The sequence below is a fragment of the Myotis daubentonii genome, chromosome 4 (genome assembly GCF_963259705.1).
Source record: "Myotis daubentonii chromosome 4, mMyoDau2.1, whole genome shotgun sequence".
In the NCBI taxonomy this organism is placed as follows: domain Eukaryota; kingdom Metazoa; phylum Chordata; class Mammalia; order Chiroptera; family Vespertilionidae; genus Myotis; species Myotis daubentonii.
In genome coordinates, this window is record NC_081843.1 from 92,192,229 (window position 1) to 92,219,980 (window position 27,752).

At 38.9% G+C, this 27,752-nt stretch overlaps 1 protein-coding gene across 2 annotated transcripts in view; it reads right to left on the bottom strand.

The window, feature by feature from the left end:
- Positions 1-27,752, bottom strand: part of CDH6 (cadherin 6) — a 130,965-nt gene that overhangs the window by 7,040 nt on the left and 96,173 nt on the right. For both annotated transcript variants that reach the window (XM_059694739.1, XM_059694738.1), the window contains exons 3-11: positions 20,811-21,105; positions 17,380-17,499; positions 15,240-15,407; positions 12,643-12,830; positions 10,507-10,760; positions 4,388-4,524; positions 1,864-1,985; positions 716-833; positions 332-583 (exon numbers count right to left, since the gene is read on the bottom strand). In XM_059694739.1, coding sequence (XP_059550722.1) covers positions 332-583; positions 716-833; positions 1,864-1,985; positions 4,388-4,524; positions 10,507-10,760; positions 12,643-12,830; positions 15,240-15,407; positions 17,380-17,499; positions 20,811-21,105 — 1,654 coding nt within the window. The remainder of the gene's footprint in view (positions 1-331; positions 584-715; positions 834-1,863; positions 1,986-4,387; positions 4,525-10,506; positions 10,761-12,642; positions 12,831-15,239; positions 15,408-17,379; positions 17,500-20,810; positions 21,106-27,752) is intronic.

The window sequence follows — 27,752 nt, forward strand, 5'->3', positions numbered from 1 at the left end:
TAAATATTAACCAACAAATGAAACGAAGAGGGTATATTTATGCTGCCCTCATATCCCCCTGAGATTCAGTCCCAGTCTGATAGGTAAGAGATTCTTTGGTGCAGTGCTTCCCTAGGTAGGTAAAAACACGGGCAAGTTCCACATCTGCTCATTCCCCAAAGCCATAGTCAAGCAAAAGCTAGTTCATGGTGGAACAACACAGATTCTCAGCATATAACTCTACTCACCTAGATTAGGCTGTATGCCTTAAGTGGGGAGGTGGCTAGAGTGTCACAGTAAGAGAGTGTGCCCCTCAGCATGGGGAGAGAGGATGCAGGGAGAAGCAGTTTACCTAGTAGGATCACGATGCATAGCAGGATGGCCACCAGAGCCCCCGTGCTCAGGCCTGTGGGGTGGACGAGGGCCTCTGCGTGGCAGGACTGCATGTTCCCATGGTGGTCACATGCACAGACCCGGACAGTCACTGTCCCCGTGCTGCTTTGCACTGGGTGGTCGTTGTCTGAAATGACCACAGGCAGGAGATAGGTGCTCATCTCGTGTCTATTGTAGCCATTTTTCCGTGTTAAGATTCCCGCTGTGTTGTCTGCAACAGGAAAGCAAATTGGTGACTGCATGTGGATACCGCCTCATGTGGTGGATCAATTGGGAGGGGAATAGAGGGATATAGGTACAGGGGTAAGTATAGAGATAGAGAAAGTCACGTGGCCTCATTTACCTTTGTTGTCATGGATGGTAAAGTTGGAGCCACTGGCTGCTTCCGGGGCCAAATAGAAGGAGAATTGGTGTCCGCTCTGAGGGTCATCCTTGTCAACAGCTCGGAGGGTCTGAATCAACTGAAACCCAAACCACAAAGCTGTCAGAAAGTTTTGTAACTTAACGTGTTTCCTACAGTGTTGCAGTAAATTGCTCTAGTTTTAATTTAAAAAATGATAGCCTCTATAAAGTTTACAATGAGTCCACTCTATGCAAAGAACTGATGGGTTGGAAATAGCTATAGCTAATCCTGGCGGTGAGGCTGTCCTGTAGGAAGTTAGCAGCAAGCCTGGCCTCCTCCCACTAGATACCAGTAGCACCCTCTTCCTTGTGATATCAAAAATGTCCCAGACATTGCTAAATGCCCCCTGAGGGACAAAATTCACCTGGCTGGAGAAACATCAGCTCTAGGGTGATACAAAGCTATACAATATCACAGTGATCTGTGACAACATTGTAAGTTAAGAACATGGAGGCAACTGGTGGCCAGCCTGCTGAGAAATGCAATCTGGGCATATACAAAAGCCATCAACTTGCAAAAAAGTTGAAAAGAAAATTGGTACATAAAACACATAACTTCAGCTGCCCACGTTAGCATGCATTTTAAAAGTGCACTTCTATTTTGACAAACTGAAACATAATTTCTATATCACTGGCAGAAAAGACCTATTTCAGATGGGGACATGTGTAAAGCACTCATGAATGTGTATTACTTGTACAGATGGGCAATGTAAGTGAGTGGAACTATGCATCATAGGAGTTTGTAAAATATGTTCTAGCGATTACTTTCCAATATGTATGGTAATTAAAACTATCTGCTTACCAATAAAGATTTTTCCAATAAAGCTGTGACTAATCTACTCTAATGAAACCTTCGGGCTGATTTGGAATCAGCATCAGACTTTGAGACTGATGAACTTCCAGTTCTTAAAAAGTGTTTGTTCTCTTTGCAAGTTAAACATTCATCCTGGTTCTTACCTATAGTATTAATTTTGTTAGCATTCGCTTCATAGATAATTCAAAACGGGCCCTTGGTTCTGTTTACCATCTGAATTATTAGAGGATCTAAATTAACCCAACTAAATTAATTCACTTTCGTATGAAACTCACCTGATCTGCTTTTGCCTTTTCACAGACAAAGGTTTCATAGAATTCAGCAAATTCTGGGGCGTTGTCATTGACATCTAGAACTTTAATATAGAGAGGTACTCGGCTGCTCTGCTTTGGATTATCTGCAACATGCCAAAATGAAAGGAAGAGACATTTATATGTTGGTCACCAGTCCCTTTTAGACAATAGTCACTCACTCCTTCTTGCTCATTCATGCACAGACTCCCCAAGGCTGCTGTGAGTACCAGAGAGCATTCAGTACCAACGTAGTCACAAAAAAGTAGAATTAGATCGTTTGGTACTTCTGGTCCATTAGGTACACCTGAGGGAGATACCTGGGAGACACAGGTACATGTGTTGATGGAGTATAACTGGGTAATAAACATCAGAGTATAGAGAAAAGCCACCCTACAGGGGCCCTTTAGAGCCAGGTTTTAAAGGAAGCCAGGAAGCAGGCAGGTGGGGAAATGTGGACAAGGGGTCATGGCGGGGGTGGGTGGGGGGGATGAGTGATTGTTATTATCTTAGTTTTTTAGTGTGAGTGCTGAATAAGAGCTGGGCATTGTGCTAAGCACTTGGCTACATTATCTTCCTTAATCCGTGCAAATTTCTGAGACTACTGCCCCGCTTCTATAGGTGAGGAAATTAGGTAATTTGCCCAGAGACAGTAAGGAGTAGAGCTTAGATTCAGATTGTGGTCTGTCTGACTCCAATGCCCAGGCTGTTCATAGTGTATGATAGAGCAGCAAAGCACTCTGGTTATCTTCCATGACAATCTCCTGGGTAGTGTAGTAGACAGGTTTCTGGTCTACGAATCAGAAGTCGGAGTCTCTAACCTCAGTTTTCTTCTTTCACTTTGCTCACATATCTATTTGTTCACTCACTTGATAAATATTTAAGGAGCATCTAATATCTAATTTATGCCAGCCACTATTTGGAGTGCTGGAACACATGGGGAACCCAACAAAGATCCTGCTTCCTGAAGCTCTATTCTAGTGCGGGTAGCAAACTGTGAACGTATAAAAATATAATGTGTCAGATGGTAAATGCTATGGAGAAATTAAACAGGGAAAAGGAGTTGGAGAGAGATGGATGTGTTACTTTGAATGGAATGACCAGGGATGGCTTCTCTGATGAGTTGCCATTTGTACCGACATGAATGAATAAAAGGATTAAACCATGTGAATATTTCTGGCTCTCTGGATAGAGGACATAGCAGGTGCAAAGGCCTTGGAGTAGGAGTAAGTGACCTGGATTTAAGCTCTTGGTTTTGCATAAACAAAGGTAGTTAAGACGGGCAATTTTTAAGCTCCTTTGTGTCTAATATTTTGCTCTCACTATTCTTCCAAAGTTAGAGCTGCTGAAGGTAAAGTTTTGAAAGGTCTTTATCACTAGTGATTTCAAATATATCGTAGAAACTGTAAATCTTAAAAACAGAACATTTTAGGCACAAAGCTTAAAAAATTCCTGATGTTATAGAAAAATGGTACTTTCTGGTGGGAAATGATTTCATAATTTCAAAGCTTTAAATGTGCCCTATCACTGATATCCACATTAGTCCCTCCACATAAATTCTGAAGAGCAAATACTGCCATAACAAATTTATGAGGAGTTTTCATCGCTATCAAAAAACAATGCTTCGTTTTACCCATATTGGTTATTTATTTTTCTACTCAATATCCTTCAGCCACTCAAATCTCATAAGTTATGCTGACAAAGAATGCTACTGTAATACACCATTCGATATAGGATGTTTCACACCAGACACCCAACTGAGTTAAATTTTTTAAAATAAAATTTTTATACAAAGTAAAAATCCAAAAACTAAAAAATATGCCATAATTTAGTAGAAGCCTATTTTTAAACATTTAAGTAATATTTTTCAAGATCATTTTTTTTCATGCACTTAGTCCTACACATTGTGTTTACATTGCGCAATGTTCACTGTGTGTAACCATTTTATTTGAAGCCTTCCTTTGGCACTGATTTTCTTTGCCTTAAATTTCATAGCGACTGCCATAAAATTCACCCTAAACACTTCATTGTGCTGCGCATTTGGTGTACCATGGGAAAGTTAAAATTTGTATCTCTTAATTCTGTAACAATTGAAAAATAGAAAATTAGAGGATGAATATCCAAGAAATTTCCAAACAATGCCTACTTTTTAGAGTGTATTTGATCCCTCCATCCTCCCCCTCCACACACAATGTCTAACCATTTTAAGCAGCTCTTTTTTTTTTTTAGCTGCTTCTGAAATATTCTGGTTTATAAGCTTTTTGAAGTCGAATCCAACATGTACCAGTTCAACCCCAGCTGACACAGATGCTTTCCCATTTTATTGTTTCTAAACTGCTGAATTTCCACAGTTGCATTTGTGAATGAACCAACATATGTCTAGAGGAAACATTATTGCAAATCATTTCAGGGCTCTTTCCTTCAATATGCATTGAGCAGGGCATGCTTCACCAGCCCTTGCTGGGACGTTCAGTCAATTGAGGACAGCATGGTATGGGGTTGGACTTACTGATCTCCGTTGCTATCACTGTAATGTTGTGCCACAGCAATGTTTCTCGGTCAAGAAGTTTCGATGTAAAAACGGAACCATTTCCAGAATGAATGTTGAATATTCTGTCCAGATCTGTGTGTCGATCGACAGAATACCTGGAAATGCAGAATAGAATTTATAAAGGCTTTTTTCTTTGTATTCATTATTCTCACATCCTAAAACTGTTCCCAGAAATCTGTTACATGAAATTTTCTTTTCTAACAGTAGCATATATTTGAATATCTATAGCTTAACATTAAGCAAAATATTCTGAAAAATTAGTTGTTGACAACTGAGGTCTTAATAGTAAACCCACTAGATAAGCTGCATGGTTTTGAATATCATCACTGAAGTTTCTTTTTAAAAATATAATTTGGGCCAAGTTTTTATAGTAATTGTTATAGTAACTCAAGTTTTTAGAACCTCAGAACTTTAATGTGTGTGTGTGTTTGTATGAATAATTGGGATTATTGGCTATTTGTTTAATATTTATTTTATTTTGAAAGTTATGTTAAAAGAAGCAAAAGATGGGTAGTGTGGCTGAGGTTAGTGAGGCAGGGTAGGGGTTGAGCTTGGGAAGAGATCCACAGTTGGACTGTGGAAGGATGGGCTGGCCATGTTAAGAAGCTGTGACTTCTTCTAAGAGTGATGTAGCTCTACCAACGGATCTTAAGCAGAAGTGTCATAATCTAAAATACATTTAGCTAAAATCTCTGGTTGAATCGAGGAGAATTGAGGAAATTGGTTGGACGGTTCTGACATAAACTGACAGGAATTTGTGAAGAACAGGATTTGGGGAAGATCATAAGTTCCAGTTTTGACATGTTGAGGAATAAACCCTGAGAAAAGTCTGGATTGAGGTTTCTAGTCTGATGCTCAAGGTGAAAATCTGGACTGAAAATCTAGATTCCCTATTCAACTCTTCAGGAAGAGAGTGTCCTAGGAAGGGAGAATAACAGCGGTGACATAATCACTCAGAGAACGAACTCTAAAACAGAGATCTGCCGGACTAGGACAGGGCCCAGAGCAGTGAGGAACTTGATAGATGTTTAAGGAGAGTTTGGAGAATTCAAAGAAATCCAAGAGTGTGTCTTAGAAACCAAAGAAGGAAGAGTCTTCAACATGGAAACTGACAGAAGACTAGTAGATTTTGAGAACTGTTATCATCTTTATAAATTGATCACTAGTTTTTGGAATAGCTGTGTAAGGGGGAAAAGTAGTACGTTCTGTTTTATGGGGGGGAATGTTAAAGAGAAAACTCAGAAGAAAGTTGATATGTTAAGGTCATTAGGAACAAAAACTGCCCATTTTAGCTGGATTCTCAACATTTTTATCATGTTGAGTGATTTAAAAATGTTGGCTCAGAAGAAATACAATTTAAGTAAATGATCTAATTAGTCATACACATGTGAGTTTCTTATAAATGCTCTAAGAAAAATAAACCCTTGTTACTAATGTGTATAATGTCCAATATTCTCTTTCAGTTAATTATTTTGTTTTAAAATATAACTAGTGAATTATAATAAACAAGATATTTTAGCTTAATAAAATCTATTTTTTTCATTTAGCAGGAGTTAAAATAAAACATACATCCAATTATTGCAGGCTGTGCAAGCCTGGTTTTAAAGAGAATGAATGGCCCGCCCAGTGTGGCTCTGTGGTTGAGCATCTGACCTATGAATCAGGAGGTCACGGGTTCAATTCTCTTGTGGGTTAGATCCCCAGTGTGGGGCATGCAGAAAGAAGCCAATCAATGATTCTCTCTCATCATTGATGTTTCTCTCTCTCTCTCCTTTCCTCTCTGAAATTAATAAAAAAATATTTTTTAAAAAAGAGAATGGAATATTTGCCAATGATACCACCGATAAGGGTTTAATTTCCAACATTTACAGGGATCTCATGAAACTTAACAAAAGGAAGATAAACAATCCAATAAAAAAATGGGCAACGGACCTAGATAGACACTTTTCGAAAGAGGACATATAGAAGGCCGAAAGACATATGAAAACCTGCTCAAAGTCACTAATTATACGAGAGATGCAAATCAAAACGACAATGCGTTATCATCTCACACCTGTCAGAATGGCTATCATCAACAAATCAACAAACAAGTGTTGGAGAGGATGTGGAGAAAAAGGAACCCTTCTGCACTGCTGGTGGGAATGCAGACTGGTGCAGCCACTGTGGAGAACAGTATGGAGCTACCTCAGAAGACTAAAAATGGAACTCCCATTTGACCCAGTGATCCCACTACTAGGAATATATCCCAAGAAACCAGAAACGCCAATCAGAAAGGATATATGCACCCCTATGTTCATAGCAGCACAATTCACCATAGCTAAGATCTGGAAACAGCCTAAGTGCCCATCAGCAGATGAGTGGATTAGAAAACTGTGGTACATATACACAATGGAATACTATGCTGCTGTAAAAAAAAAGGAACTCTTGCCTTTTGCAACAGCATGGATGGAACTGGAGAGCATTATGCTAAGTGAAATAAGCCAGTCAGAGAAAGATAAATACCACATGATCTCACTCATTTGTGGATTATAGAGAACAACATAGACTGATGAAAAGGGACAGACCCAAAGACTGAGAAACAGCAATCAGGCTATCAATCCCCAGAAGGAAAGTAGTGGAGGGCGGGGGTAAGGGGAAGAGATCAACTGAAGGACTTGTATACATGTATATAAGCCAAACCAATGGACATGGACAACAGGGGGATGGGAGCATGAGTTTGTGTGTGGGGGGGAGGTTGAGGGTTAATGGGGGGGATGAGGACACATTTGTAATACCTTAACTAATAATAAAAAAAAGAGAATGAATAAAGATTACAATGGATCTATATTTATCAAGTTGGGTTAGAATTTTCATTTCAATTTATAGAAACCTAATGTTTTATCATCAAAAGGATTGAAACAGATGAAATAGGTCTTATTTTTCATTTATGCCATGAATCAACATTTATTAAGAATTTAGGCAATCGCATTGAACTTGCTCGATCACCTTCATTTTTAATCTGAGAATGATATTTACATACTTAATTAAAAATAATTAATAATAAACCAATAAAAAAGAAAATCTCAATATTCATAGATTGTAAGAAATTTAATAATTATTTACAAATATATATTTTTCCTCGTGAAATACATCAAGCTTAAGATGTGTTGCCTATTGCCTTTATAAGCTGTTACAGCAGTAATCTTTTCTTGTTCTTTGCCTCTTTTTATCTTGCTATAGTTTTAAGTTTTACAAGCAATCATATTTTCCCATCAAGCCTTGACATAAAGGGTACAAAGTGAGGAACTTCTAGTCGAATGCAGCTTTAGGTTTTAAAGAAAAATAACTTCTTTTCTTTAAAAATAAATACCAAAATGTATATATTTTTTCTTTAATTGGGAGATTTAAAAATTAATAGAAAACCTAAAATGTTTATATTGTTTAGAAAAGATGGTTGCATGCAAAGCCTTATTTATTTGTTGTTTTTCTTTCCAAATATTTCCAGTTTATATCCAGGCCATTTACTATCCAGTCCCATTAATTCTAATTATAACTTGATGAGGAACAAGGTAATCAATCCCCCCATGATGGTAGCAGATCATTCTGCTAGATAGTTCATTTTTTTTCTTTCTAAAACTTTATTGTATTCTGTGATAATTCAATAATTTGTCTTCTAATGCATCTTCAAGTCAGGAAGATTTGAGGGGTAGGAAGGAAGTGTGCATGCATGTAACTTTTCACAATATGGATTCATAGTGACATTTTATAAGGCTCTTTCATGGAAATAAAAGGTCATTTGTGATGGTTATTGGATGAAAATTATTTTATGTTATTGAAGAGTTAAAGATTTGTGCCTGCATAATGATATATTAATGTTTGGGGGGAGGATTCTCTAGCATTAGTTGTAGACCTAACATATTGTCTAGCACCTAGCAGTTCAATATATATGGATGTACTTTCCTAATATAAGAATCAATTTTATGCTATTAAAGGAATCAATGGCATATGTACTTATATACCAATATATATATGTGTATTTATATCTTTAAATATATATTTATACATCAAATCCATATCTAGCAAGGGAGGGCTAGCAGAAGGAAACTTCAAAATTAGCTGTCCGCCAACCTAGTTTGACAATCTCCTTATTTTCAGAAAACATAATATAATGCAGTGAGTAAAAATGATACTTGGTATAAAAAGAAAAATAGACATAAAAATTCAGCCTAACTTTCCAGAAGACATTATCTCTTCCAGTGAAAAACAAGTTGACCTTGTCAAGGAGGTAAGCGATGCTCGTATTTGTCAACCTCAGTATTAGCACTTTTAAATTGGTCTCAACATTGACTTGCTAAGGTTTTTTCCTCACACAGTTAGACCAAACTCCAAGTGAGAGAATAGTTGTTAAAGTACTTAAAATTATTTGTGTTATAAGGTGAAAGCCATCATTCATTTTCCTTATTAATAACCCTAATGTAAATGGAGGAGAACTTGGTCCATGGAGCTCTCATGTGGCTACTTTGGGTTGACCACAGTCCAATTCAAGGAGTCTAGATATTCCAGTAGAACGATGAAACAACAGGATTTAAAATTATTCTCTGAAAGTAAGCCAGGCATTTTTGTGTTTTAGATTTGGGACTTGCCACAGGTTTCATGTAAACAAAGGGTTCAAAGGCAATAAAGTTAGAAAATGACTGCCTTAGAGTCTCAAACTCTTATCTGCAACAGTATTTTCCCTGCCCAGCCAGTGTGATCCTTTTAAAAAGTTCTTTTGGATTAGGTAACGCTTCAACTCAAAGCTCTCCAATGGCTTCTTACCTCAATCAGAATAAAATCCAGCCTTTACTGGGGTTACAAACCCTGTAGGCCTCCACCAGCCATCCAACCTCCGGTGGCCCCATTCCGATCACTCTCAGCTTCACTCACACTCTTCCCTCTTCATAGGCCTCCTTGCGATTCCTTCTGCGGGCCCAGCATGCAGACCTTACCCTTGCTTTTTTCTCTTCTTGGAATGTTCTTCCCCTAGATATCAGCATGGTTCATCCCTTCATTTCATTCAAGTATTTACTCAAATTATTTCCTACCGAGGCCAAGCCTGATCACACTATCTAAAATAGTTTCCCGTATACCTGTTGTCTCCATACTGTCTTATTTTACTGCTCACAATTTATTTTTACCTGACATACGACAATATTTAGCGGTTGCTTATTTCTCTCTGCCCCAGTTAGAATGTAAGCTCCATGAGATCGGGACTTGGTATCATTCTGTTTCCCTGATGCCTCGAACATGCCTGGCACATGGCAGGTGCCCTGACTAGGATTTATTCGGGGACACACTGGCAAGACGTCCTCTAGCTTCTCAGTCTGCTCGCTTTCTTTATGGGGAATCATTTACACAGTGATATTCTGGTATAGCACTTTCCTCATGTAGTCAACTAAGCTACTGGGTAAAGGCTGGAGGTTGGTTTACTTCCACGCTTTCATGCTAAGGGTCCAGAATCCAGAAGCATCAATGTCTCAAAGAACAATGAGGCTTTTCTTGAAACATGGTCTACAACTAAGGTGTAAAGGAAGTACAGGGAAAATAGAGCTTACACAGTATAAATTGGATTCAGCTCTATTCATTTCCCCAGGATTTCACAGACATATATCATGAAATGGTTCTCATTCTTATCCACTTCTGCAGAAGGAAAAAAATTATGCATCCAAATGGAGCAGAATTCTGTCTCAAAGTGTTACACAATAGGTCTTCCACACTTGAAAAAACACTTTTACAATGCTTTCTCCACACTACTCTGTAGCAAATGTAAGATCTTAAAAAAAAATCCCAGGCCATTCGGGGGTGTTGCCTTATACCACTTTAATGTAGGAGCTCCTTATAGCTCATTTTATGCCCCCCAATTTTGTTTTTAAAGTTATGCTGCTGATAAAATAATATTTATGTGGAGTAAGGAGATGAAAGGTGCTGTTTAGAATAGTTTTTCAAGAAGATACTACTGTCAACTTGGATAAAAAGGATTCATCTTTTCCAACTTGCAGACATATTTGACTATAAATCCACTGAACCTTATGAAAAATGTGTCTCATAAGTGCTCTTACCTGACAGGGTTCCGGGCAGCATCTGGGTCTTGGGCTGTGACCGAGCCTATTGCCGTGTTTATCTGAGCGTCTTCTCTTATTTGCAAGGTGTAGGCTAGTTTGCTGAAGACGGGCGGCTCATCTACATCTTCCACCATAATTCTCACCGTGGCTGAGTCTTTGAATGGACCCAGGTAGAGAAAGCGGGGTTCAACGTGCGGGTTGGAGGCTTCCACTTTGAGGGTGTACACTTTCTTCTTTTCAAAGTCTAGCAGCTTGGGTGGGAGGGAGAGGGAAAAGGACATATTTAAAGCAGCCAAAACACAGAAAGGCAAGATATGAACTATTTTTTGTGTGAAAATCACTGATGAATGAAGGGGATCATATTGCTTAGAGACGTCACCACACAGTGTGATGCTGGGCTAAAGCCATGGGAGTTCACAGGGCTCACAGTCCTGATGAAAGTGGGAGCAGGGTGCAAGGTGCAATGGTCAGGAAAGGGGACCTGGAAGCAGGAGTATGTTAGTCACCCTTTAAAATAAATCCTTCTATGTGACTAGAGGGAGCCATACCAGGGACAATTTGGTGAATATGTGCTAGATTATTCTAGGTCAGGGGTTGTCACATCTAACTTTAACCAAACACCAAATGAGTGTTTAAAATTTGCCAATATCTGGGCCCCACCCTTGATCATTAAACCGAAATGTCTGGGGTGTGGGGTGTGTGTGGAATGGGAATTTATACTATTACACATCTGCCCTAGTGATTCTAATGTGCAGCCAGAATTGAGAACCACAGGCTTGTATCATGATTCCCTATTCCTCATTCAGATAAAATAGATTAAAAATGGTGGTGTTTTTTTTTCTTTTTTCTTGTTGCATGAGGCGATAACATATTCCAAGTGTTATCTTGATAAGGGCATTGGGCTAATTACTTGCCAAAGAAAGTAATGATCAGTGTTGTCAGAGGTCTTTAGGAAAAGCCTCTCTGCTTCTGGAGACACAGTGAACCCGAATGCTTCTTGCTGACTTTTGGTTTTGGATAATAATATGACAAGGCTCACTAGGAACACAATTAATCAAGACGTTCGAGAATGTGATTTAGTCGGCTAGGCAAAATTTCAGTTTGAATCTGATAAGGCACCAGAAAAATTAAAAAGGTTAATGGGCACTAATGGGCTTCCTAATTATATTATAGTGTACAACATTGGTCTGAGTGTCACTTAAACATGCTTTATTGTGTTTCCAGTTATTAAGACCTGTACTCCAAAGCTTAAGAAGAAAACATGTTCTTGTTATTTACCTTTCCCTATACTTCATTATGCCTGCACATATAACAGTGTGCTAAAGGAGAGAGAAGACATTGATGAAAGAGAAATCAGTAAAATAAATAACCAGAATTAATATTATTTTTAGCTTCAAAGCAAAAGGTTATGGGTTTTAATTTTTGTCACACTTCTGTATAGTACTCTGTAGTACTAGACAAATGATGCAGGGATAAATGGTGAATAAATACATAGGGGACAAACAGGAATTCAGAATATACAAGATTTATTATTGCGTTCCAGAGAGAAGCTAAAGAGCGCATAGGAAATTTGTGTTACTTAATTTATGTTTGTGGTCTTTATATCTCCTCTCAATCTAATGAAGTTCATTGTTACCATTGCTTGTATTCCTTTTCTTCAAAGCATGTATCAGAAATCAGAGTCATGCACATTTTATTTATTTATTTGCTTCCTTGCCTCTTTTCTCCCTATACTAGAAGTTCCATGAGAGCAGAGACCAGCCTGTTAAATGGACCATTAAACCTTATGTATCTAGAACAGTGTCTGCCACTGTTTTTTCACATATTGGTTCATTTCTATTATTTATTTTAGATACTTTTTTTGTGTATCATTTATTTAGATTATCTACTTCTTTAGGAGGCCCTTCATAAAATTTATTGAAAGTATAAATGAATGAATCCATCAGATTATTGAGGACCCCTAAAGGCCAACCAAAGAGATCTCAACGTACTTAGACTTGGTGTTTTAGAAACCTGATTAGTGAAAGGAAAACCCAGAGGAATGTTCATGTGAGATGCGATTGCCCCCAGTTACTTGGGGCGCAGAGAAACGTAAATGCATTCAGTTGTAGGGAATTTACCCACTGGCATTACCTTTTTGACAGTGATAATCCCTTCCTGGGTGTCCTGGTCAGTGATGACATCAAACATGTCCAGCCCCTCCCCCTCGGTAATGCTGTACTGAATCGCAGCATTTTCTCCCACGTCGGCGTCGGTGGCTTTGATCCTGCCAATTGATGTACCCGGTGGAGAAGACTCAGGGGTGGTAAACTGGTATGTACCTATTAATCACCAGAAAAATATAAGTCAGACGCAGACTAAGTGTACGCTATCAGAATAGAAACGAACCCATTTCCCGACAGTTCTTTCAGGCATCACTGTGGATGCAGGCTGATTTGTGCTTTTCTTAAAATAATGAATGGTGCCCTATACCTCTCCATCTTTACTTTCATGGTGGTTAAGAATATTTCTTTTGTTCCATCCCTGTCTCTTTGCAAATGGAGAACACTTTTCTCGTTCTGTACATAGGCTCCCAAGTCTATGGTGTGATTGTGAGAAAGACTGAGCTGTTAGGGGCGGCTGCACATTTCCAAGCCTCCTGTGAATGTAACCCAGCAGAAAAAGTGGAAAGAATTTAACCTGAACTGTGACTCTAAGCCAATTACTAGGGCTAGGTTTTTTTTTTGTGTGTGTGTTTTTTTAAGAGTTCTTGCTGTCATTGCTAATAATAACTGAAGGTGAAAGTAAATTATAGCAATTTAGAGAATGTATCCTAGCAGACATTTACTCAAACATGGAACTGGTCTAGTCGCAGTTAGGCATTCAGATCAATACACTGAGAGATCAAGCTCATCATTTTTTTCTTTTGACTAAATTTTTCGTTTAAGTTTTGTTTATATTATTTTTTCTATGCATAGATTTTACCCATTCTTGAATTTGTATTCCTAATTCAAAACCCATACTTCATAGACAGGCACTTAGATGGTTTATGTTCTCATGTTGCAAAATTGGTTTAAGGAATTATATGTGAATTTCAGTCTAGATCTGCTAGGCCATCATGCACTAAGGCCCCAAAAGTCAAACAAATGTATTCTCTCATCCAATACATTTTGCCAAGCATTCATGCAAATTGTTTTGAAAAGGAAATTGGACTATGACACACCTAGAATATTGTCCTTGAATAATATTAATCCACTAAGTAATGGGCTCATCCTTGGTAAGATGATAACAGTCCACAGTTTTCTCTGGTGTATTCAGCTTCCACTTGGGGTGCCTCCTACCCCTTTCTCATTCTCCCCTCTCTTGCCTCTGTACATTATTCACTAATGATCACAGGCTATCCAAGGAGAGAGGAGGATGACATAAGGTACCGGTGGCATCAAAGTGCCCATCAGTCCTTTTGTTATCCTTTCCCAGGGCATTTCCATATGGAAAAGGGGTTGTTGGGGTTAAGTTGTTGGTGATCCTGATTTTTTTTTAAAAAAAGTATTTTATTGATTTTTTACAGGGAGGACGAGAGGGAGGGATAGAGAGTTAGAAACATCAATGAGAGAGAAACATCGATCAGCTTCCTCCTGCACACCTCCTGCTGGGGATGTGCCGGCAACCAAGGTACATGCCCTTGACCGGAATTGAACCTGGGACCTTTCAGTCTGCAGTCCGAGGCTCTCTCCACTGAGCCAAACCTGTTAGGGTGATCCTGATATTTTTACTTGAGGCTTCTGGGGGATATTTTAGGATTCCTAAAATTTTTCTCCTACTCATTAAATCAGAAATTATTTAGCTACTCTGTTTTTGCATTTAGCTAACTGTGATTAATTAGTGAACAAGAGTAAAGAAAACAGAAAGATTTCCTGTTGATCCATGTGGATCTCCATTATATAAAGAAGCCCCTATTAGCGGACTGGCTTTTTAAAATGCCATGATTGAGTACGTGGGTTTTCTGTTTAACAATGGGCAGCTGATTTCTCCTGGAAGACAAGAGTCAGGTAATTTTCTGAGGAGACCATAGTCAGAAAGGAATTTTGTTCCTGGGAGAAAAATTACATTATAACCAGTACCCACTGAGGTGCTAGTGCTCTGCTGGATACAAGGTGGGCATTTGTGAAGGCTGGTTTTCCATCTTCTTCCTTCCTACATATTCATGAGAGTTAATAGTTTTGGAGATGGTTTTCGGGATCTCAATTAACCATAATGTGGAAAACTATTTATGGGTATAAATGGATTAAGTGCACAGTTATTTCCACAGATGTATTTTTAGAAACAGTAAAATGATAAACCCTCCTCTTACGAGGCTTGGTGAGGATTTAAAAGAGATTACATGGCTGATTAAATTCACAAAATATAAAGTCAAATTTTTCCTAACAAATAGCAGCATGCTTGAATGCGTATGTTCTGAGGAAGCAAATTTATGTCTGTGGTTGTCTCTTTAATAAGGAAAAAAGAAACAATGATGTTGCATTTGCAATGACAGCCATATCAGAAATCCTCGGCTAATTTCCAATTCAGGAACATAAATGCTCACATCTACTGAGTGTAAGCATTGTCAACTCATTCTTAATAAAAGTGTCAGTTCTCACTAAGTTCATTAATTCTGACAATTAATAGCAACAATCGAAAATAAATATCATTCTTCAATTTAGAGTTTTACAAAAGTGCCCCAAAGAAAGTCATCATTCGAATGCTCCTACTCTGGGGAAACCGGGGAGGATTGTCGTTGACATCGGTCAGTGTGATGTTCACTGTGGTGGTCCCAGATAATCCCCCCATCTGGCCGGCCATGTCCTTGGCTTGAATCACCACTTGGTACTGCTCCTTGTTTTCTCGATCCATGTTGAACAAAGCTGTCTTGATGATACCTATGGGATATGAAATTCAGAAGTGGAAAGGAATATATTAAAAATACTTTATGGAGTCATTTATTTATGCAAACACACAGATTTTTCACCCACAATATGCACAGCACTATGCAGATGTCATCGGTGACATAAAAATGATTATAGGTAGCCTTTATACTGAAGGAAGTGAAAACCACATAGGGAAGAGAGATGCATTTAAAAGAATCACCTACAATACAAGAAGAATAAGTCAAATCCTGCAACCATGGAGAATGTAAGTAGTATAAATATTAAGTGTTATAAGATGACACAGTGAAGTGTAACTTGGCGTGTGGCCCAATAGTATACCACCGAAGTTGCTTGATATATTTAGGTGCATAAGGAGGCGATTGTTAAAAGAAAGCCATACACATGAACTGTCTCCTGAGTTTCACTTTACTGAATTGGCTAATTACCCACCATAATGAATGTTCTCTCAGGATTTTCTAAACCATGAAACGATGGTTTAACTCCCCCCGACCCCCAGCATCAGTTTTTTCATAATCATATTGTGTGATCCAAAAGATTTTAAGATTGCCTAAAGCTGATGTGAACATTAGTTCAGCTGGCCTCAGCAGTGACCAAGATTCTCAAGTTAGGTGAAGTTTACCTCATTGTTAAGTAGTTATAAAATAATGAGTTGGAAGAACTTGTGAAAGTTTGCCTAATTTCTTAGGTAGGGTTCATGCTTAAATTAACAACATTCTTTCAAAAATCACTGGAGAAGGCTTTTAACTCTCTCTGGTAGCACATTCCAGTGCGGAACAGCCATGAAACTGAAAAGAAAAAAAAATCTTTCTTGTTTTTAACAATACCTCAGAAAACAGGTCAGCTTCATTCCTGCAGTCCTGGCTTCATTGAAAGTGGAGCTGTTATTTCTGTTCTCCAAACAACAGTATTTCTATCTAAATACCTTAGCCTTGTGTTCTTTAAGTTGAATAATTCTAATTTTTTCATCTTCATTGTTTTTAAACTCGACATTTTCTTTCTCCTTGGGCTTCTTTCCAAGTTTATTGCCCCTCTTAACCCATCGATTTCCAACTGGATGTAATAACCTAGGAGGGTTTTGATTTCTACTAAGAATAATGGAAGCTTGAAAAATGTTTCAAAGAAACTCCACTCCTATTATGACAACAAAAATAAGTATAGAATTTAAAGACAGTACAAATGATGTTCACTAAAATGATTCATTATAAGATAGAACGTTATTTTGTGGAGAAAGTGCAGAAAAAGGAGGTGTTGAAAAAAGAATCCCATTAAAGCAATCCACTTTATTAGGGCTATCTCAGTCTGGATGGGGTAGACAATGAGGTAACAACACACAAAACAAAATCTCAGTGGCTTAATGCAATCGAAGTTTGTTTTCTCATGCTCTGAGCAGCCAGCAGGTAACTATACTCATCATAATACTCAGATTTCTGGGCTGGAGAAGCGTCTCAGCATTGGCTCCCATCTGGGGTCACTCTGGCAAGTGGAAGGGCACACGCTGGAGTGTACACCAGGTCAAAAGCTCCACTTGGAAGTAACTCACATCACCGCCACATTTTACTGGCCCAAATAAATCGTATGGATACATCTAGCTTCAGAGCATGGTAGAGAAATGCAAACCTACCAAATACCTAGAAAAAGAAGAATTGGAATATTTGTAAACAGCCAAATAGCTATCAGAAGGGCTTGATCTTTTAGCTTCATCCCAAACTGGAAGAAAAAAAATAAATGTGTAATTGTTTCTGAATATTCCATATATAAAAATAGTGGATGAAAGACCCATTGTCATATTTCTTGATTAAAAGGATCTGTGTGTTATGTTTATAAATATATCACTGGTATTTGGCAGGCAAATCTAAAAAAATTCAATCACGTGGATTGTTTTTATTACAAAATATGCTAGCTTAACCAAGCATGTCAATTAAAATTACAGATTGTAAAAAGGAGATAAAAATAGAATTCTAACCTGTTTCTGATTCAACTGAGAAATAGGGCTGCCCCTGCAGGATGCTGTAGACAACTTTAGCACTGTTCCCATACGTTGGGTCATCAGCATCGGTGGCAGTGACTTGGACAACAACTGTGCCTGTAATGACAGAACATGAATTGAAAACATAGTAAGGGCCCATTTCAGATCCCAGATTGGCACACATAAGAGAAAGCATGATCTTACTTTTGTCCAAAACTATCATGGCAAGGCAGTGGGGAACTTCAATAATATGCTAGGTTAAAAAGCCTTGGATCCCTTACTCTGAAGGAAAGTGATCGCCATTTATAAATACTGTAAGGATTAGGTTAAAGGGAAGCATGGGAATGATCATGACTTTGGATGGAACTGATCGCAATCCATCTCCAAAGGTGGGATTGGGTTGGATTCTTGCTATGGCCCTTCTTTTAAGTTATCCAGGTCCTAGTTAATCCAAATCTGGCATTACTTTGTCCATAGGGATTCGTTTAGGAGTTGTCTAATCAGGGGGCCACTCATGATTTTGCTGGAAATTCTGTCATTTCTACTGGACTAGAATGTGCTGAAGAGGAGCCTGAAAATGCAGTCGCTATTTAGTGACATTAGAGATGGCAGCCTGAGAACAAAGCTGAGCAGAACAGAGAATTTAGGGAAAATAGAACTCCAATCAAACCATGTCTAAAGCCTGCTTCATCTCTGGCCTTAAGTAATGTGACCAGTAAGTACTTATGTTGTTTAAAGTAGTTTGAATTGAGTTTTCTGTTACTTGCAAATAAAAGCATCCTAAGTAACAAATCTACCTGATAATTCTAAGAGATTGAAAGGCCTTGAACCTTAAGCGAGGTAGTTTTGGATTAAATAAAGAATTAATTGAAACAACAGAGGATACACATCTGGTACCTGTAATACCCAAAAATGATCGTAATTAAATGTGCAAAGAAAACTGTGGTGTTTTAGATCAGCACTCTTATTTTAAGGAAACAGAGTTGCCTAATAACCTTTGAAGTATCCTTAATGTCCATAAAATTCCATGCAAATGGTGATGTATATGCTTGCATTGTGTATTTCACTGAAGTTCCATAGATTTTTATCTGATCGCAAAGGGGTCTGTGACGTCAAAAAAGGGTAAGATCCTCTGATTAAGATCATTTTTGTGGCCAACTTTTAGAATTCCTGGTAGATAAATAGTAAGCACACCTCCAAGGTTCTCCTGTCTATGAACAGGGCAGGGAAGCTACATTTAGGGAATACTAGCATTTTTCCATTGCGTGGGTACTATCTAACTACATGTATTGAACAAATATGCTGCACTGCTAAGGTTGGCTGCTCTGGATGCAGCACGTTGGTGCCTGAGATAGAACACACACCCTTTTAATTCAATGAGGGACTTGGGGAGAATGAGAACATCATGATTTTAGAGTGAGAGCTAATAGCAGAAGTCAACAAACACGTTCTTATTTGACATCAATACAAATTTAATAGCTTTTAGAATACGACTCTCTGGACGTTTTGAGCACTTGTGAGCAGCCCGATGTTGTACTGGGGGCTGTGCACTTGTTTTCTCTTTTTGTCTTCACCTTAGAAGTTGACATCTATTATTTATTTGTTAGAGATATAAAACTGGAGGGTGAGAGAAATCAAGTCATTTACCTAAACCACACTGCGGTTTGTTAGTAGAGGTAACTTCAAACTCAGGTCTGTTTGATACCAGAGTTCATTTTTACATTCTGCTGTTGTTTCTTTATTTAATTTCTTTAAAATGCTTTTATATATCAGAATAATGACATGTTAATTTATGATAATGATAAATATTAAGATTCCCATGCCTGTGTGCAAATTAGAAAAAGGCCTCCCTTTCTCAAAATATGTTTCTGTTAGCCATTCCCAAATATTTGTACTACACATTTAACTCTATAATGGCTTCAAATGAAACAGAAACAGACTCACAGATACAGAGAACAGACTGACAGCTGTCAGAAGGGAGAGGGGAAGGGGTCTAAATGGAAAAAGTGAAAGGATTATCCCACAAACCTTATAGACAAATAACAGTACGGTGATTACCAGAGGGAAAACAGGGTAGGGGGAGGCAGAGGAGGGTAAAAGGGGGATAAATGGTGATGGAAGGAGATTTGACTTGGGTGGTGAACACACAATACAATATACAGATGATGTATTACAGAATTATACTCCTGAAACCTATATAATCTTATTATCCAATGTCACCCCAATAAAGTCAATTAAAAATTATCTCTCTGTACAAAAAAGTCAATGGTACCCTGAGAGTTGTTCAGTGACAACTTGCACGTCTGGTTACGGTTGTCCTGGGTGGTATTGATGATAAGACTATCCTTTATTAATTCTTTCTGTCTTTTACCACCAAATGAAAAAATATTCTTCCTAACAAATCTTCCCTTTAAAAAGAATTCTAATTCTCCTCTTTGCTTGGTGATAATCTGTGATTTTTTTTCGAACAAAACGAAGTGGCTTTAAGTAATGGGATGAGCAACTTCTTCGTGAGAAAAATTTAGATGTTTTACAAGCATTTCCATGGATTAAATATTTTTAAAGTCTCGGAACTTTGGACTGAAACAGCTGTGATATATGACTCAGAATTGTAGAAACATTTTTATTATGTAATTCAGCTCTTCTGAATTTGAGACTGAGTGAAAATTAAAATAACCTTACATGAGTAGTTTAATATTTGTCATTGTCTCCCATGAAGTATATTAATGTGGCTAAGAATGATGTCAGTAGGATTTTTTTTCTTAGTTGAAATTCTGTTTACCTTCTCCCAGTCTAAGCAAATTAAATGCACAAATATTAACTTTAAAATTGGTAGAATTGTGCACAACATATTAATTTACCATATTAATGTAATTTACTAATTTCCACCAATTAGTAAAAGATCTCCCTTAGACATCCCTTGCATATTTTTTTATGGATTGAAAATAAGTTTTCTTTGAGTCTCTTCTTTAAATATACAGTCACTTAAAGCAACAGTCATTACTCTTTAGTCTGGACTGTAAATACAGGCTTTTGTTTTCCACTGGGGAGATTCTTACTTGGAGCCTTAATGCCAGTAAGTGCTAAGAGAAACAGAGAAGGCTGCTGTTTTCCAGCTCAGAAAATAGAGCAGGAACTTAGGGTGGGAGAAGAAGATGAGATAGCTCTCTTTCTTTTTCCTATTCTCACTCTACCCTTATCTTTCGAGGAAATGCAGTTTTCTTTAAAAGGATAATAAAGTGAGACTAGAATAATATTAGGAAGCACGGGGGTACTTACAAAAGGGACATAAGTAGATTGTTTAAAATTGGTACTTTAGAATTTAGCATCTATATTTATTCAATCAGTAAGTTTCACTCATAGGATTCTTTGTTTAGTTGATGAACTGGAGGAGAAGCATTGCCTGGTTGAGATCATGTCCCACTCACCCACGTCAGACATTTCTGGAACGGTGGCTGTGTAGACCTCCTTGGTGAAGATTGGTTCGTTGTCGTTGATATCATGGATCTTGATGACGAATTCAGACTCGGGCTCTACAGGAATCCCTGTCTTTTTGTTTACAGCTTGAGCTCGAAGGATGTAAGTAGGTTTTTCTTCCCTGTCTAACCTTCTGGTGGCTTGTATATCCCCTGTGTTTTCATTGATAATGAAGAGATCTCCTGCTCCATCTCCTGAAAGGATATATTTAAGTGATCCATCTCCTTTATCCTGGTCTGAATGTAACTAGTATAGAAAAAAAATTAAAGAAAGTAAAAATCAAACGTGATTCTAAACTGTTTGTCTTTATGATGCATGCTTTCATTCAATCCTTTCTAAGGGATGCAGTTCTTTTCTTCTACTATGACTTCAGTCCCCCATAGTAAATACCATTCATTAATGAACATGTTTCCTTATAATCATAGAAATTTCCAGAACTGAAACAGAGCTTGGAGAAAATGTAGTAATCCTTATTTTGAAGAAGGGAAAACTAAGAGCCAGAGTAATCACAAGACTGGCTGGAATGAAACTATTTTTTTCCTACAGCTTTTAGATTCTATTAATACACTCTCCTCCTCACTTTTATGTATGCGGACACACTAAAGAAGCAATATATTATTAAGAAAAGGATTTTGGGTTTTGAATCAGAGAGACCAGGGTACACTCTGCTTCTATACTGAATTTAGGGGAGCTAGCAAATCTCTTTGAATCTAATATAATGGAGACTATAATCGATTTTCTACATGAAATTTATGTATTTATTTATGAATCAATGAATGAAATCCAACTTGAAGCATTTGAAAAACATCTTAAGTACCGCTATGGACATTGCCTTGAAAACCGCGGACTAGATCATTTACAAGGTCACTTGGAATAAGAACATTTAACACTTAGATTTTAGTTTAATATGGGAAAGGACCACTTACAAAGCAGAGCCGCCTAAAATTGCATAATCTGCCTTAGGAAGTAGTGGGTTCCTGCTCCTGAAGGTAATCAAGCAGTGACTCTAATATGGTTAAAGTCATGGCAATGGGTCAGGTAAAGGGTTGAATTAAATGAATGTGAAGAGACCTTTGACTTGGAAGAGGATGATTGTAACTTGGAAAGTAGCCCATGTTACCTAATCCCAAAGAGTATTTCCAAAGAGTTGACTTCCTGTTATTTCCCATGTTCCCTTTTTACCACCTTAGCAAGAGTATCCCATAGGTCTTCTAATACAACCCTTATTTATAGATTTCCCAAAAGTGCTCTTTACCGAGAACTATTTTCAAACCCCAGTTATAATATCAGCTACATACAGACAAGTTAGTTTCAGTGGGAAGGCTGCTAATCGCTACCTTATTTCAACTTCATCTAACCAGGGTGTGGGCCATGTTACAACAGTTATGGCAACAATAGCAACAGGTAAACCAGCTCTGTGCCCTCCTGATTAATGCTGTATGGAATGCTCACAGTCTAGACACAAATCTAAAAATAGAATTTCAGGGTAATAAAGGGATCCTAAGAATAATGTAACCCTGCCTTTCTAAAAGTGTATCACATGGAATGTAATTTATATAAAATGCTGACTCAAAAGGGTTCTGTGGTCCAATAAGTTTGGGAAATACTTTATAGTCTGCCTCTTTCTTGGCGTCATCCACTGCCCATTAACATATGAAAGAATGGATGTTCAAAATTATATTTGACTTTATTTCATCTAGCTTTCCTGAGTTCTCTTATGTAAAGAAGCCTTTTTGGGTGTGATCCATAGTGATATTCCCCAAAACAGTTTTCCAAGAAGCAAAGTTTGGGAAACATGAGCTAATTGAATCCATCATCGCAGAGTCAAGAAAACTGAAGTTCCCTTTTATATAGTGTTTCCCAAATCACACAGCTCCCGTGAAAGCGTCAGAAGTATAGAACTAAAGTGCAAGAAGAGGCCTTATAGACTATTGGGAGCAAGCTCCCGGTTTTTAGAGATGGGAAATTGTGTCCAATGCCACACAGCTAAACGCTGGTTAATAGCAGGGTTTGAGGAAGAGAATATTATTCATACAATTAGTGGCCTTGAAAGCAGTTTGACAGAAATAATGGAAGATAAATGCGCATAGGGAGGAAATTGCTTAGAAGTGAGACAAACGCAATAAGAAATGTAAAACAAGAGCACTCCATGATTTGTGTAATGTGATATGCTAAGAAAACGTTGAAACCATGATTACACAGAAAGAGCCACTGGGGAACATTTAACTCTCCACCATCAAACTCTAATGACTGAAGCGAGCTCTTAAAAAGCTATTTCATTAGCTCATGAGGAACGCAACCAACATCACTGCCCATTGGGTCCTGGCTCCAGGGCAGCCATGGTTAGCGCCCTGGCACAGTGCTGGGGCCCTGCAGCCGCAGCCCTAAGTATAGGTCTTGCTCATTCTATTTCCTCCCCAAATATAGGATCCTAGCAGTCAATTAACCTCCCTGTGCCAGATTTCTTATCAGTAACATGATGATGATAAGAGCTACAGGACAAGGCTGTCATGAGCATCTAATTAAAGCCTGTATATAAATACCACATTAAATGCTATGTAAATGTGATAAAAGCACATATGAGTTTATAAATTACAAAGCTCCTTCCAAATTTAAGAAATCATTACCATTTTAAACCCTCAGTTCATCATAAGCATGTTTCTGCTCTGCTTTTGACTTTGAGAACTTTGTTGTAAGGACTTTGAAAACCCAATTTTGCAAATACACAGTGTCTCTAAGATGAAATCTGTTATCAACACCCAGTATTCTTCTACCAGGTGGCAATTGCCAGTTTCCCATGTGATTTATTATATTCTGCATTCCACTAGATTATAGACTCCCCTTGGCCTGTTCTCGCATCCCTCTCAATGGTAATTGTTGCACACTTAGTAGGTGAATACCACATCTGGTCACAAGATTGATTCAGGTAAAAGTAATCAGAAGCTTATTTTTAGCTGTCGGGAGAGACCATTTCGATGACTTATAGAACAAACACCCGAGACGGTTCGGAAGAGCAGCAGAGACACTAAGTAAGAGGGTGAACAGGGATTGCTCTGCCGATCCCAATTCCTGATTTACCAATATTTGAAACCCAGTGGGAAAATGCACCTCTTCACTCAGGCGTATGTGATAAAACAAGTTAACCTCATCCGCTCCACCTGCAGGGTGTGTGTCTGACGGGGTGCAAGGCAACAGGAACCTCAGAAGCTTCTGTATAATTCTTTCCCTACTTCCCCCAACCACCTTACCTTGAATTCCCCCAGGGCCCAGTTCTTTTCTCTCTTCTTGAGGAAAAAAGGAAACATAAGACATCGGTGCTAGTGAAAGGGGTGGTGACAAGCAGACATTAGGGGTTTATTGAGCACTTAGATTTTAATTGGATTTTTTCTTTTGTGATGTCATTCATCACGGCCACTGTAAAGGCAGAAGTTAAACAACAACAAATAAAAGGTTGTAGGCTGCCGGAGGCATGTTCTTACTAATTTCAGTTGAATGTGGCTGTTCCATTAAGCTTAATCATCTGGTTCACTTTTAACGATTCACCATCAAGTAAAAATTATCCGCTTCCCTCAGAAAGGCACATCTCATCTGACGCCAGCGGGACTTTTACTACATACCTGTGGCATTTGGTTTTAGAAGGAGCTCTTGGTCTTACTTATTTTTCGGTTGATTTATTATTATTATTTTTTTAAGTGCATCACCTTGACAAATTTGGGTTGTGGACGGGGCCCCGTGGAGAGTATCACCAAAGCCAATCTTAGTGTCCTCCATCCCCTCTCTCACTTGATTTTAAGATAATTCCATGTATCAAGAATATATGTTCCTAAAGTTGCCAGATAATTTAGCAATTATTACCAAACATTAGGCACATGGTCCAATCTGAGCAATATGAGGGAGGAATACAACTTATCGTCTCAGTTCTTAAATAAATTTCTTTAATAACCAATGAAACCTCAATACAATTATGTCACTTGTATTTGCTGGAAAGAGCAAAGAAGTTATAAGCATATTAAGTACACCGACTATTGTAATTACACTAGGGACTGGGACAGAAGACACCTGTTAAGGGTGAAGAAGCTACAAGATTTTACTGAATCATATTTCAAGTATCATCCCTTTTGCAGAAAGTAATGAATAATGTATGGAAAATGATCCATTTTATGGAAACGTTGTTCCATAATAAACATGATTTAACTGTCAAACAAGACCATTTAAAAACACTTATTGTCTTGAAGAGGCAACAAATAAAAAACAATACCTACAGACTTGCAATTTAGGCTCATAAATACTCATATGTAAAAGATACCGAATAAAAGCAGAAATTAGGTAGATAAGTACTTTAAGTATTAGGAATAAAAACATAAATGAAAAGATGGAGAACAGCATGGAAGGAAGTTATAAGTTGGACAAGGTGGAGTCAGGGAACGTGTTAGGTCTTTGATGGTTTACGAAGAGTTCTTGGAGGAGTTTAGATTTACTAATGGGAGAAAAATGATTTAGCAACCAGATGAGTGCACGGCATGGTTTCAAGGTTCAGTGTGGGAGAAAGTCAAAGGATGCCTTGAGTAGGTGCCTGGGCTAATAAAAGTAATAATGTCAGCTAAAATAGAAATACCCTTTCCCTTGAGTTGCAGGATCCCATATTTTCTCACACTGCACTCAGATATGTAAGGTCAGATGCAGCTTCCTTATTATTATTATTATTATTATTAATCTTCACCTGAGGATATTTTCCCATTCATTTTTGGAGAGAGTAGAAGGGAGGGGGAAAGACACAGAGAGAAAAACATTGATGTGAGAGAGATACATCAATTGTTGGCGCGAGGGTGGGGTGGGGGTGGAGGATAGAACCTGCAACTGAAGTATGTGCCCTTGACCAGAAATGAACCCATGACCCTTCAGTCCATGGGCCAATGCTATCCACTGAGCCAAACTCAGTAGGGCCTTTTTTTTTTTTTTTTTTTTTTTTTAAATAGCTTATCCCTCAAGCTCTAATCCTATTGAATATTAGGAACTCTATGTTAGGTTGAATATTGAGTCAATAATTTAGTGCAATTCAATAAAGTCTGTCTGATTCAATAATATAGTCTCTTTAGATAACGCTTTTAAATAAATCCTAGTCTTTCTGGTTTCAGCTTTCTTTGCTTGACCCTGATCTAGTCTAAGATGACATCTGGGTGTATGAAAAAGAGAGAGCCACATGGCCTGAACCGGAGGGAAATTTGGGGCGTTTGGAACCAAAGGTAGTCCTTGCACTGTCCTTTGGCCTAGCCTGCTAGTCTCTCATCCATTACTTTCCTTAGTGGTGTCTGTGGTTCTGGCAGGTGGAATCATGACCTCAGCTCCTTAAGGTCCCAGGTGACCTGCTCTCTTCTCTTCTCCATAGGCCCTCATGTCTGACGATGACTCCTTCATTGTCCTTGGTTGTAGCTAACGAGTTGCTTTGTCCTCATGTCTGACGATGACTCCTTCATTGTCCTTGGTTGTAGCTAACGAGTTGCTTTGTCCTTGGTAGGGACCATCTATAGGACCATCCACCTTTTTCTTGCCCTGGAGAAGCTTTGGAAGGCTCTGGGAGCTAAAATGAGCTTCTTCCTCGCTACACGATTTCCCCAAAGGGAAAGGAAAAGGCGACTCCCCATTCACCTGTACCCACAAACTTGCCCCTGCTCCCTGGCCCCCTTTAAGGACTTCAGAGACATTGTCTCAGGGCAGTAAAATGACTTCAAATATGCACAGGGTTGTGCGTGTGCACGTATTTAGGAGCCAGAAATGTGAAATGCCTCCCTTGGCTGCAGGAGTACCCCACCACATGAATTTGGTGACGAGAAGAGCTGATTCCCATTATAAAATCTGAGAGGAAAGCTGGGATGGAAGCGTGGCCTACAGCCCTGAGCCTGGCATCAATAATTTTTGGTGATGACATTTATACATGACTAGAGGCCTGGTGCATGAAAATTCATGCACTGGAGTGGGGGGTCCCTCAGCCTGGCCTGGCCCCGTCCACAGTCTGGGAGCCCTCAGGGGCGGGAGGCGACCTGGCGATCAGGAGAAGGCAGCACCCCATCACACCTCTGCTGCTGCCACTTCCGGAAGTGCAAGCCTCAGCTGGCCCTGGGGAGCTGGGCAGCCGCCATCCAGGGTTTGCCTGTGCCTTGGGCCGGCCCTGGGTGGCTGGGGGGCTGAGGGGACTGGGGGACTCTGGAGGCAGGCGTATGGAGGGGCCTGGCCTTGCCGCGTGCCTGCCACCCCAGCAGGGCTGAGGGGCCTGGGCGCCGCCATCTTGTGGCTGTGGGTGCTGCCATCTCTGAGGGTGTGGCAGTCAATTAGCATGTTCCCTCCTTATTGGCTGTGGATGCTGCCATCTTTGCAACGGTGTGAGGGTCAATTAGCATAGTCCCTCTTTATTAGATAGAATCAGTGAGTTTAATTCTAGCTGGCCAGACCCATCTTTTGATTCATTGAAAGGGCTCTAAAAGAATCTGGAAAAATCTCCTTTTCTCTGACAAAACCTAGGATTGGGCTATCTCCATATCCTATGTTCTTTTTCTGGTTATACTATGTTGCCTCTTGTAATGACCTGAAAAAATTAATTTCTTCTATACAACATAAATAATTTTGTGGAAATTTTCCACTTTATAACAGTGGGAATATTTTATCTTTAAAGTGTTCTTTTATATTATTTACTAGAGGCCCAGTGCACAGATTTGTGCACTGGTGGGGTCCCTTGGCCTGGCCTGCGGGGATCGGGCCGAAACCGGCTCTCGGACATTCCCCAAGGGGTTCTGAATTGCGAGAGGGTGGTTCTAGGGTGACATACCGGGATTGCGCTCCCTCCTCTCTGGCTCTGGGTGTGTCACCGGAGAACCACAGCTGCCAAGTCACCACAGCTC